The sequence below is a fragment of the Candida parapsilosis genome, contig 005806, assembly GCF_000182765.1.
Source record: "Candida parapsilosis strain CDC317 annotated contig 005806".
NCBI classification, from domain to species: domain Eukaryota; kingdom Fungi; phylum Ascomycota; class Pichiomycetes; order Serinales; family Debaryomycetaceae; genus Lodderomyces; species Lodderomyces parapsilosis.
In genome coordinates this window covers 428621-441883 of record NW_023503279.1, presented here as the reverse complement: position 1 = coordinate 441883, position 13263 = coordinate 428621, and the positions used below count along the sequence as shown (strand labels likewise).

Here is a 13263-nt window from a genome sequence, read left to right as displayed (position 1 = left end):
TTTTGGTCCAAGCTGTGTGTAATTAAGATGTCTTCACACCTATATATTCTAGCATTTGTTGATTTGTTAGAACAATATAATTCGGTAAATAGCGACAGTTATACAAACTGAGTTTTCGTCTACCCGATTCAATATCGCGTGATCACTCCTATAACTGTAAGTTGTTACCTCCGGTTTGCTCTATACTGCTATACTATTCAACTATCAAAACCTGCCTCCTTTACTCCCGCATATAGATAATAGATAGAAAATATCAATATCGATCCTTGTCTCTACTAGTTATATATTTTATTGGATCATTAACGTGCGTTTGTATTACTCACTCCAAGCACTTTATCATTGCATTCGCTACCAGGATCTACTTCAGCTCACCACACATTTTGGACGGACATATTTTTGTTTCTCAATGAATAAGCCTTCTCAGCACAAGCTCTGATTACATTACAAAGGTTGACGCAAGTTCCTCAATCAATGAGAAACACGGGAGAAACATTACCAAATTGTAATGGTGGAAATCTTTTTCAAACTCTCCGAACAGAATTGAACCCATAGATAATGTGACAAGTATATGAACTTCCCCCTTCCATCCTGTCGTATTGCGGTGAGCAATTGCGTTTAACTCTACCAAAACTGGAATAAATCTTGACGCATTGAAAATTCAACACGCCGAAGTTATAACCGAGCGTTAATAGGGGGAAGGAGTTACACTCACCATCTGTCGATCTCCGCCTTTTTTGGATTTTGCATATTTTAGTCCACATTAAATCTAGACCTTTTGCAATGTACACCCCCACACACCACTGCCGAGTTCAATACATTTGATGCATTTTTACGTTCTCAGCACAATTCGGAATCACAAACTTCCCCTTAGTTAATCCTGCATACCCTTCCTCATGTACGCCCTATTTTGTGGGGGTCATGAAGATTTAAACTTTCTCCACAACTCAAATCCTCGGAGTTCATGAGTTTTTGTGCTCCATTCTTCACTAATCTAGGTGAAAAAATATTGCGAATAACGTGAGGGTTTTGCTACCACCAGTAGAGTCTAAACAACTTTCCAAACAGAATCAGGTGATTCCAATTGTACGGAACGCGATAACCATGTACTTTCTCCACTTTGAATAGGGGGTACGTACCTCTTTAACGGGGAGTTCATCCACTCACGAGGGATGGAAAAGAAGCACAAAACCAAAAAATTGCAAAATCAAAATCAATTACACCAAAGATAAGCACAAGATTTAGCCAGGTGGAGAAAAAATCTTAACCCGGGAGACATACGATCTTAATTATAAAAGGGCACACAATTTCGCCTTTTGAGCTAATTTTGTCACATGTCACATAAACAATAAACATTATCCATGCTCACTGACAACTGGAAAGAACTTGCCGGTAAGGCACAATCAACATTTCAAAAGTCCTTGAAACAAGCTATCGAACTTGCAGATTTTGATGAAGGCTTAGCTAAGAGATACGGAGCTTTACCTTCTGCTATTGGTGCAAATGTGGAGGACTTTGGATCACCAGCACAGTTTCCATTGGAAGAGTACTTGAAAGCATTACCTAAAAAAGTGTTAGATATTACCGAAAAGGACCCTGTTGAGTTATTAAAGGATTTAAAGAGTAGAAAAGTCACATGCGTTGAAGTGTTGAAAGCTTATACTGCTGCTTCCATTGTTGCTTCCAAGTTGACGAACTGTGTCCAAGAATTCTTACCCATTGAAGCTCTTCAATATGCTCAAAAATTGGACGCAGATTACGAAACAAAAAAGCATCTTCCTTTGTATGGTTTACCATTCTCAATCAAAGAAATGATTCCATTTGTTGGTAGATCTGTGACCCATGGTTCATTGTGCTACCTTGATAGAATTGTTGATTACAATGCTGATATTGTTAACATCTTGATTGCAAACGGAGCTTATCCTTTTGTTAGAACCACTAATCCACAATCATTGATGATGCTTGAGTGTGTGTCGTTTTCACATGGTCGTACTGTGAATGCTTATAATGGTATGCTCACCTCTGGTGGATCTTCTGGAGGCGAGGGAGCCTTGAACGGGATGAGAGCAAGTCCATTTGGTTTGGGTAGTGATATTGGAGGTAGTATCAGATGTCCTGCTGCTTTCAACGGAATCTATGGATTGAGATCGACATTGGGTAGGATTCCCACAGCAGATTACTTCTCATGCAACAGAGGATCTGAATCAATTCTCTCTGTGACTGGACCTTTGTCGAGGTCATTGGACACAGTGAATTTGGTGATGAAAACTGTTATCGAAGCAAAACCATGGTTGATTGACCCTACCTTGGTCCCATTGGACTGGAAGAGACCCGAGAATAAGAAATTCCGTGTGGGTATTTACGTCTCAGACCACATTGTGAACCCATCTCCACCAATCAATCGTGCATTGTCTATGGTTACTGAAAAGTTGAAAAGCTTGGGAAACTTTGAGGTTGTAACATTTGAACCATACAAGCCGGAAAAGGTTACAGAAATATTGGGAAAGTTGTACTTTGAAGATGGAGCTAGAGATTTCCGGGCTACTTTACAAACAGGAGAGCCACTTCTTGAGCAGACCAGATGGGCAATTGAGGGTGCAGAGGATTTAGACATGCATGATCAATGGTATTGGAATTTGCAGAAGCAAGCTTACAGAAAAGAGTTTTTGAAACATTGGTGTAGCTACACAGACAACGACGGCAATGTGCTCGACGCCGTTATTGCTCCTGTGTTCCCTAACGTTGCAGCCAAACACGAGACAACAAAGTATTGGACATACACATCACAATGGAATTTATTGGATTATCCAGTCTTGGCTTTCCCAGTTACAAAAGTTGATGAGTCTTTGGATCAGCCATACAAGAATTACAAACCACTCAACGATTTGGACAAGTACTTCTACGAACAATATGACAGTCCAAGTTCATTCAAGAACGCCCCAGCAAATTTGTGTCTTGTTGGGTTGAGATTTACTGATGAAAAGTTGGTGGAAATCGCTAACATTTTGAGAAATTGAGAAGGTGTAGAAGGTGTGAATGATTGATGCCACTGATTAAGTGTTTTATGTCTTTTTATAGCCTTTATAGTATTGAGAGGATCAATAAAATTATGAATGTGTGAGTAATCAACTGTGGGCCTTTTTTTGGTGGTTTGTAATAAAGGTGAGTTTCTGAAAATTCTAAGCGAAACTGAATTCTCGAACCCTCTTCTTTACCTTCAGTACCGTCACCAATCACTTTCAGAGGCCCTCGAAGTCCATCAATGTCGCCAAATTATTATCACTTAGTCACAAGTAGCCATGCATAAGCCTCTTGCTCTATTCCGAGACTACAGTTACTTATCATGTGGTCACTCCGTCACGCATATTTTCTCGAGCAAGAATCAATGACGAATTGGTTGACGAATCCTTCCGTCTGAGTTGCGTACATCTTCTGTTAACTGCACCACCACCTGCTTAGAGAGCCTGGAGTTTTGGAAATTTGCTCTCTTTGATTGGGTTCGTTAATGACCAAATCAATTCGCATCAAGACGAGGGCCAAGCACAAGTGATCAAAGATCATGTGCTTGCTTTGTTTGAAAAGTGCAAACTGGTGGGGCAAAGAGGAACTGATGTTCATGAAAACTAACGGGGAAAGAAGATGCTATCAAATTTTTGACGTATAAAACATGAGATCTATTGCCACATAGGACTTTCTAGTGTCATGCAAACTACGTATCAGTACCACAGTTCACGAATGTTACTGTCCCTGCTTATTGGGACCCCATAATATTCCTTTTCTGATTTATACAGCGAAGAAGCCAGCGGCGCAAATGATACAAGCGACTTTGGTGAAACAAGCGGCGCCGAAACTGTGAGTGTGGAGATAAATCCAGCCAACCTCATTGATGCGCCTTGCAAGAAGGTTAAGTTGAGAATTGAAATGTTGTTGAAGCGATGGAGAAGGTTTTTCAAACCGAGTGTATCATATTTTGTCTGAAATTATCTGCATTGGCAAGGTGTGTGGTCTGGCCAGCCATGCAAGTATAAGTCCAAATCCAGACGATGATGATGAAACGGTACGTGGCTTCTACTCCATCGTATATTGTCCCACATGTTAACCATAATTGAAAGCTGAATTGAAGATAATCCTCCAATTGGGTTTCTTATGTTGTTTGGATGTTGCCTAGATGTTGCCTAGATGTTGCCTAGATGTTGCCTAGATGTTGCTTGAATCTTGTTATTATATAGCTTTTGATTGTTTCGCATAGTTGGAGAGTCTGTTGTAAAGCCTCTATTAAGCTCATTGTGTTGCTTCTGTCGTGGGGTCGCATATATTTCGAACCCAAAGGTTATTCCTATTATCTACAAGGTTCGTGAAGAGTTTAATGCGTATCCCAGAACATTGCGGTCAAATACGAAGTGAGTTATTATTTCCTGGTTACCTATTTGCATAGTCTTCAATCTTGTGTCGCAACAGCTAGGTAAACATGTCCACTTATTTATTGCGACAAGCTGAACTTTCGTGTTGCAAAATTTGCGGATAGTTATAAATTTGAGACCACCACTGTTATCCACATTCTCTTACTCCACACTCTCAGACAAATATGAGCGTTATTGGAGATAATAACTTGGGAACTGGGGTCCCCATGTTTCCCGGGTGCACTAAGATTGAATTGGTTTACAATTGTTTGATCCCGATTCCAAGAAATTCGAAAGTGGAAGATTCCCAGTTGAATGAGGATAGTCCAAAACGTCTTGAAAATGAAGTTACCGTGATACCAAAGTGTAAAGGGCCGGAATGTTATCAGCCTCTCCAAAACGATAAACCACACGAAAATCTACGGTCGAATCCTACGCAAGTGGAGGGCGAAAGTTTGGACTCGAAATCAATAGCTACAAATAACCACATCGAGTCTTCCATTGGATTTGGAGCAAAGACACTATTTATGCCTCTACAGGGAATGCCTGCCAGAGTGGACGGAATAAGTAAAAGGAATGGCCTACTTGTCGAGGAAAACAAGGCGGTATCAACCGTTGAACGCAACGACCCGGAGTCAGAAGTTGCTTTCAGTCGAAGGGCACACATTCACAGATACAGCAAGTGGTATATTCCATATGATACCAAAGTCAGACCCTTCCTACCACCGTTTTGGCAAGGAGAGCTACCTAAGGAACACGATCCCACATTTGTATACATACAAAGGATAATAACAGAAATTGCCCGTTTGAAAAAGAAGATCAAAAGTGATTGTGAGTTTGAAATGAGTTTTTTTGACCACATGTTACATTTTCATTTGATGTACAAGGGAGATGAAAAAGGATTCAAGTTGCGAAACGAATTTGAGGTGAGAATTTATATGAGAGTTATGTCCTTATATTATTTTCTGATGGGACTACTTTCTCAATTTGAAGGAGAGTCAACCAATTACCTAAATGAAAATGGCAATGCTGAAAAATTAATTGCACTTGGCAAAATATCTAATAGAGCTCTCAGATTTTTGTTGCAGTTATTGAGAAGATGGGAACAGCTTCCTGTTGGCAACATACGGGATATTGTGCAAACGAATCAAACATTAGACACTATGTTGCAAGAGATTGACAAAGAGTTTGGCGAGGTTGTCAAAAGCGTTGATGAGGTAAACAACACATCCGGGATAGAATACGACATTGCTGACAATCTTATTACTAGTAGCACTATTAATGAAGATGGTGGTCGACCAGTGCCAAATCATTGACGACCAACAGAGACAGTCATTGATGTCGCTACTACTGTCTCGTGGCAAATCTTGAATACAGCCAAAGCAGCTCTACGATAGAGTCACTTCAAAGACCTTTAAAGCTTATTCAGCAAGCTATGTAGTATAGTTGTGAATTGATTCGTAAACTCATCTAAGTTTCTCTATATTGCAGTAGTTTAACGAGAGTGCTAACTCCACACAATATGGCGCATGCAACACAAAGACGAAGAATGAAAAAAATAATAATCTTTAATTCTTCAACAACGTTTTATCGAGTTTTTCTCTAATTACACAGAGCATTATTACTTATAAATATGGGGGACCATGAATACATAGAGCTCCAACAGCTCCACGAGACTGAGACGAGAAATACTTCTGAACTGAAGTGGTCCCTAACAAAATCACAGTTACTTCTAATACTTTTGCGTCTTGGTGTTATTAGTGATGAAGTTTATCAGAGTGGGAACTATGCAATACATTCGTTACCAAAAGGAGTTGAGTACATAATTGGTGTCATTGACCACATGCATGTTTCTGAAGCAGTAGAGATTTTACGGAATGCTTTGGTTGAACACAAAAATGATGTCAACTTTCTACAAGAAGATTACCATTTATTGGAAAGGCTCGTACATTCGATTCCACTGGATGATAGAGAGGATAAGGCAAACGTCGCCATCGAGGATGACGCTTCTACACGCAAGTTTCACAAGAACAAGACATATTTGCATATAATTGATTGGTCCTTGCAAAGTCGGCTAGAGGCTTCGTTGATTCACTACCATTCACCCTATCCGGAAATTAGGGCAATTTCAGATCCAGTGGATGACAAAGAAATTTTTGTTGATACTTTCCGATGTTACTTTATTGGATTCTTTTGGACATTCATAGGATCGATAATCAATAGCTTTTTTGTGCACAGAATGCCCAATATATCATTGAGCTCACACACAATACAAATATTGCTTCTACCGTGTGGGAAGCTTTGGGAAAAATTTGTCCCCAATAAACGAATATCATTTGGTACGGTTTCTTTTGATCTTAACCCTGGTGTTTGGACATACAAGGAAATGATGTTGAGCTCCATTATATATCTGTGCTCAGCGGGCGTTCCATACCTGATATACAACATATTCGTCATGAAGCTCGACAGATTTTACGGCTTAAAGTGGGTGACACTTACTTTTCAAGTACTCTTGACCATTTCCACTCAATTTTTAGGCTTTGGGTTTGCCATGATTATGAAAAAGGTTTGTGTTTATCCAAGCAGAGCTCTATGGCCAACAATTTTACCAACAATTGCACTTAACCGGGCTTTGATGAATGAAGATGCTAATAACAGCGTATATGGTTGGAAAATTTCAAGATACATGTTTTTCATTGTCGTTGGCTCTTTCAGTTTTATATACAATTGGATACCAAGCTATTTATTCAAGGCATTGTCAAACTTTAACTGGCCAACATGGCTTGATTCGTCGCTGATACATTTAGTAAACATTACCGGAACATCCGCTGGTTTGGGATTAAATATATGGCCAACTTTCGACTGGAATATTTTGGATGCTGGTGGCTGTTTGACGATTCCATTTTACACTTATGTCAACAGGTACATAGGGAGCTTGATTGGTTTCGTTGTCATTTTGATTGTATACTACACCAACAATTACTTCACCGCCTATTTTCCTATCAATTCCAACAAACTTTACAATAACAAGGCGCAGATCTACGACGTTCATCTGATATTGAATGAAAAGAACCAATTCAGCGATGAAAAGTATCAGGAGGTCGGACCACCATATTTTTCAGCTGCCAACTTGGTTCTTTACGGCGCTAATTTCTGTCTTTACCCGTTTGCAATATTGTATCAGTTAGTTACTGAATGGGATTCAATGAAGGCAAGTTTTGTCAGCGTATGGGTCTCAATTAGTGATGCATTCAGATCCAAGCACAGTGAAAGCTCTTATGGAAGATATGCTGATGACCCACATTGCAAAATGATGTCGCAGTATGAAGATGTACCGGATTGGTGGTTTATCGCGATTCTTGTTGTCAGCACACTGTTTGCCATTGCAGCTGTTGTATTTTATCCAACAGAGACACCTGTGTGGGGGATCTTTTTTACCATATTGATTAATTTCATTTTTTTGATTCCCTTGACCTCGATTGCTTCAACCACGGGGTTTTCATTTGGTCTTAACGTGTTGGTCGAGTTAATAGTTGGGTACGCTATACCAAATTCAGGAATTGCATTGATCACTTTGAAAGCATTTGGATACAACATTGACAGTCAAGCGAGTAACTACATCACGGATCAGAAGCTTGCACATTATGCAAAGATTCCACCAAAGGCGATATTTAAAGGCCAGTTGATATCTACATTGATCAATATCGTTGTTTCTTTAACAGTTGCCAACTGGCAGTTAGGAAATATTAGTGATATTTGTGATAGGCATCAGAAGGACAAATTGAGTTGCCCAGGGGCAAACACCTATTTTTACTCGAGTGTACAGTATGGTGAAATAGGGCCACAGAAAGTCTTTTCCGGATTATACCCGGTTTTAAAGTGGTGCTTCTTACTAGGAGTGCTACTAGTATTCCCATGCGTTTGGTTCAAAAACAATGGCCCAATCAGACTTGCAAGGTACTTTCAACCGAGTGTTTTGATAGGTGGTTTCTTGGATTTCGCTCCGTACAATCTACTGTATTTTACAGGAGGATTGTATATTTCGTACATTTTCATGTATCGAATCAAAAGAGACTATTTATTATGGTGGGAAAAGTACAATTATATATTAACTAGTGCCTTATCGGCTGGTGTTGCTTTCAGCTCCTTACTTATATTTTTCACGGTGCAATACAACTCACATGAAATTTCATGGTGGGGCAACACCATTAGCGAGCAAGGGATAGAAGGTGGGAAATTGCCAGCCGTTTGGAAGGATGCATCGGCAGCACCTGGAGGCTATGTCGGCTTGAGAAAAGGGCATTTTCCGTAGTAGTTAGTTATCAAATAAAGAATACACAGCTTAGGACGCGAACTACAGCAGACTGGAGAGAACTCGATAGGAACCACATGTGTTGAATTCGTATTACTCGGTTCGCTACTCCACTTACACAGCTTATACATCTTCCACTAGAAGCAACCCATTGGGGTAAATTAAATCAATGTTTTGAATCTCTTCATCTCTTTTCAACGACAAGTCTATTCGAGGAGGTAGTGGCGACGCTAGCTTAAACTTGTACTCCATATGGAATTGTTCAAACTTGTTTGTTGCTTCCAGCTCACCTAAATTGGAAGTCAGATCAGACAAGTTTTCTCTAACAAGTTCAACAAATGTGAATATATCTTCAACTTTGAAATGTTTTGGGAAATAAGCAGTTAGTCTTGATGAGTCGGGGAATTTCAACACAACCCTTGCATAATTTTTCGTCTCTTCTTTTGGAGGTGGGTGAGTCACATTTTTGTACAACGGTGCCTTGTATTTCAAATATTCCATTGCCAATTGCTTCTTTTTCTTTTCATTCTTTTTCATCATATCTTGTTGCATCGATGCCATATAATTATATTCTTGTTGTTTGCGCAAAACTTCAGTCATGTATTTATCCTGCAATTCTAGTCGTATTAATTTCAACTCAGGTTCATATTTGGCAATCTTCTTCACAAACTTGTCGCGTATGACTGAATTGGCATCTTCCAACGGATTGATTTTTCCACCTTGAAGTTTGGCAATTAGTGAAATCTTGGCTGGCTCCTTTCTTGGTCCCTCTGGGGTCATTTTCGTAATTCTGGTTAGACACAATACCCCCAAAAAGGGGAATTTTGTTACGTTCAAACTGTTTGCTAGTTGATACGCTTCAGGGTTCTTCAAATCACCGCCCCATATAATGATATCTTGGTTGAATAGCCGTATAAACTCCCGATTCATTATAATGTCATTGAAAATGAATGATGCGCTTTCATTTTGAGGGTTGGTCAAGTACACGAAAAGTATCTTCCCTCGTTGTGTGGCCATGTACAATGCCTGTGTATAGCTTCCTTGGAAAAATGGTGGTAGTTGATTCAAGTTTTGAGTAATCAGTGGTTGAATATTGTCCTCCAAATCTCTAACAAACTTGTTTACTTTGTCGATAGGATCAATCGTTTCATTAGGCAATGGTGATGTGTTCAAGTCTTTGAAATAGACAAAGTTGATCATGGTGGAAAGTAATCGAAATATTAGCAAAAGTAAAATGATCAATGGTTTAGCAATGATAACACTGATGAACGTTGACACTTTTTTCATTGATTCACGAAAAGTGGCTCCTGGCGTAGTAGGTGTCTGGTCTTGCTCGTATGCGCCAGGCATCGCATTGCTGACACTTGAAGGGTCGTTTGAGTTTGTTCTCTGGTACCCTTGCAGTCTAAATGTAGATTGGAACCAGTTGCCGAGTGCCATAATGAATATACAATGAAGTCTCTTTTCTTTCAAATTGACAGAACGCACTCTCTTGTGTAGGACAATCCTTGGTTGGAACTCTGAAGTAAGATGTGTGTTTGTTAAATGTGGTGAAATTGTGCTCCACTACAGCACTTTGTATACAGTGTATTCTCTCTCGCACTTTAATTTTCTACTCAATCATTTATACAGCTCCTCATTGATAGGCACACTTTGTTGTTTCTTATGGCACTCCCCATTAGCTGTCACAAGGGCAGACCAACCGAGCCCCCACATCGTTAAACTACAGAGTTCGCAATCTCATTTAGAGGGTAGAGGACACAACGGTAGTCTATAGCTTACCGATTATGTGATGAACATCTACACACGATTTAATTACTGCTACATCCATGTACATCCATGTTTATGAAGAGGCAAAACGTGCTATGGATGCCATTGACTATGGTGCTCGCCAGTTGCACCAGTAATCTGGCAAAGATATTACTGATACAGCTGGAGTCAATGGAGAATCATTGCAAGGTTATAATCCTAAGTCAGACTTTTCTTCAACGATAAAATGGTTCAGCCTGCTAGCTATTCAACACTTTTATCACATCCTAATCCCAGCGTTAACTTTCGGGTCCAATTTAATTTGATTATTGCACTTCACAGTTCTCATTAATCTGTCTCTTAGCATTCAATGGCTCCACTGCTCTTCCATCGGAATGGAAATGCCGTAAGGTGTGGTCTGAGATAAAGAGTGAAATACCTCCATTTGGGTTTGCTTTTCATGCCGCATGTTTTGACAGTGATTGCAGCAAGACCAAAATGTGCAGAGCACTCCTGGAATAGACTGGGTCAGTCAAGTTGGTCCCCAAAAGCACGCCACCACATCGCGATGCAGGTTAAAGCTTTGTATACGGTTTATCCAACAGTTCGTTAGCTTCTCTCACCACCAGTGTAGAATCATCCAATTAGCTCCTTTGCAATGTGGAAGTCCAATACGTTGTCTCCACGCACATGCCCACAAACAAACTCTTGCAAGCATATCAGCTTCCACCGTTTAAATCCAAAGTGTCTATCAATTCCATTAGTTCCATCTCCTCTTCCCATGCTCTAGCCTCCGCTTCCTCCAATTCCAAACTGCTCCTCTTATTTTCATTTATTATTTCCCATTCGTCATCGATTAATCGATTTATGTCTTCATTATCCATGAACTCACGTGCTTGTTCATCGTACTCTCGTTCCACATCCTCTTTGTATTGCTTGTCGGTGACCTTTTCCCGTTGCAACAGTAGCTTTTCATACCGGTGTTGACTCCTTACTTGGCGTATCTTGTTGTGTTTGTTTCTGGAGTTTATGACAGAGCCCCTTTGCGATAGCTCCTTATCGGTGATATGATGAAACTTTAGACTCTGGGTTTTATGGCGTGTTGGTGATGACGTTGGTGATGATGAAAGTGGGTTGAGTCTGGCTTTATTTCGACTCTTTTGTGTTTCACCCACTTGTTCAATAATACTGGACAAAGGTGATGAGAAGAGTTCCATCAGAGTATTTGTATTGTCGTCATTGTTCGGGTTCATTGTAACACCCTGTACTTCGTGATCAGATAAGGTGTGGCTGGGCAATTGTTTCTTAATGTGTAGGATTTTCATTGCGCGTCGCGTTAAAAAAGATTCACGAAAGATTTTCAGAACAGCTTTATAACACATGGAAGTAAGCTTTGAGATAAATGGGAAAGCTTTCAATGAGTATTCCGAGCAAGATGACAAGTTGAATGAGACAATTGCTGCTGATGTGATACTGAACTTCATGCAAGGTGAATTCGAACTTCCGAGATGTGATGCAACCATCTTGCAAAGCAAAAGTTTACCAAAATCTTTATTGAAAACGGCTGTTGACATTATTGATGAAACGATAGGTGAGCTCTATGCTGAACATAATGGCAGTAATTGGAAAAGAGAAAAGATCAAAGAGCTAGGCGAACCCGGATTGACATATGTTTTTTTAACACACCTGAAATCAAGCAAGACAGTGGCATTCATATGTTTCAAGTTATGTCTCGATACTGAAAATGAATTAGTACTTTATTTGTACGAAATACATGTGACTAGAGGATTTCAGGGCCAAGGAATCGGACAATACTTGATAAACCAATTCCACAATCTCTTCACCGACTTGGTACATTCATCTAATAGATTTTACAACCAGCTATCAGGGACAGCATTGACAGTATTCTCAGACAACAGGAGAGCATTGTCTTGGTATGAGACTATGGGGTACCAGTTGACAGAAGATTCTCCAGTTGACAAAGTATTGAGAAGCGGAAAAGTGATTAAACCAGATTATTATCTACTAAAACGTAGAATAGCTTCTTGAGTATAAGATTTACGTTGTATTTTGTACCATGTAGATTACGTAGTTCTCGCTGAGCTTTCTCTCTTCTTTGTCATTGTATCCACCACAGTTGTTGAAGGTCATGTATTACGTGTAGGGACTGGATAATGTAGCCCTCTAACACCTTATATTCAATCACAAACCTAAAAAGAACTAGGTGTTGTCTATGATGAAAAGCAGGTCCTTATTCAAACTATTGGCTTTCAGCTTTTTTGCATTGATTTTCGCACAAAAAGCTCAAACGCAGCACTATTTCTATATACCCCCAGCTTGCAATTTAGCAACGCTTCAACTTGTTTATGTTTTACACTCACTCACAAACCACTCTTCGTCACATAATCGTCCCGAGTTCAATGATTCTGGTGTTGTTTGTAATTCTGCGTGAGAGAAGAACTATCGCACCCAAAAGCTACCTCTTTTTCACAGCTAGTGTCACCTCAGATTGTTCTATGTATATTTACGTGTGCCGATAATTGCAGGTACACCTTCTTTGCAGATTTCTCTCCAGCTCCTGCAGGCTCTACTAAGAGCGTGAGAAAAGAAAGTAACCTTCAGTACAATGTGAAATACTATTATTTTGTGAGCGTTCAGCTCAAACGGTTGTAAAGTGATCAATCGAGCCAGGAGATCATTTAGTTCTACTCAATCCTCGCCAATAACTTATCTGCACTTCAATTGGACATTGCGAAAATAGCTATTCTACTTGTCTTTATGGATGAATCATAACCGATAAGTATA

General features: G+C 39.7%; 6 protein-coding genes across 6 annotated transcripts; 4 read left to right on the top strand and 2 right to left on the bottom strand. All coding sequences in view use genetic code 12, as the record gives it.

Moving 5' to 3' along the window:
* Nucleotides 1–1358: 1358 nt before the first annotated feature.
* Nucleotides 1359–3014, top strand: CPAR2_301880 (uncharacterized protein; the record flags this gene model as incomplete). Its single annotated transcript, XM_036807551.1, has 1 exon — nt 1359–3014. One exon carries the CDS (start codon nt 1359–1361, stop codon nt 3012–3014), a length of 1656 nt encoding a protein of 551 aa, XP_036664376.1.
* Nucleotides 3015–4582: 1568 nt separating this feature from the next.
* CPAR2_301870 (uncharacterized protein) lies at nt 4583–5713 on the top strand (the record flags this gene model as incomplete). The annotated part of the gene is made up of 1 exon (XM_036807550.1): nt 4583–5713. One exon carries the CDS (start codon nt 4583–4585, stop codon nt 5711–5713), a length of 1131 nt encoding a protein of 376 aa, XP_036664375.1.
* A 317-nt stretch (nt 5714–6030) lies between these two features.
* On the top strand, nt 6031–8709 carry OPT6 (Opt6p; the record flags this gene model as incomplete). Its single annotated transcript, XM_036807549.1, has 1 exon — nt 6031–8709. The coding sequence occupies one exon, from the start codon at nt 6031–6033 to the stop codon at nt 8707–8709; it is 2679 nt and encodes an 892-aa protein (XP_036664374.1).
* A 123-nt stretch (nt 8710–8832) lies between these two features.
* CPAR2_301850 (uncharacterized protein) lies at nt 8833–10149 on the bottom strand (the record flags this gene model as incomplete). Its single annotated transcript, XM_036807548.1, has 1 exon — nt 8833–10149. One exon carries the CDS (start codon nt 10147–10149, stop codon nt 8833–8835), a length of 1317 nt encoding a protein of 438 aa, XP_036664373.1.
* A 1028-nt stretch (nt 10150–11177) lies between these two features.
* Nucleotides 11178–11783, bottom strand: CPAR2_301840 (uncharacterized protein; the record flags this gene model as incomplete). Its single annotated transcript, XM_036807547.1, has 1 exon — nt 11178–11783. The coding sequence occupies one exon, from the start codon at nt 11781–11783 to the stop codon at nt 11178–11180; it is 606 nt and encodes a 201-aa protein (XP_036664372.1).
* A 55-nt stretch (nt 11784–11838) lies between these two features.
* On the top strand, nt 11839–12507 carry CPAR2_301830 (GNAT family N-acetyltransferase; the record flags this gene model as incomplete). Its single annotated transcript, XM_036807544.1, has 1 exon — nt 11839–12507. One exon carries the CDS (start codon nt 11839–11841, stop codon nt 12505–12507), a length of 669 nt encoding a protein of 222 aa, XP_036664371.1.
* Nucleotides 12508–13263: the final 756 nt, after the last annotated feature.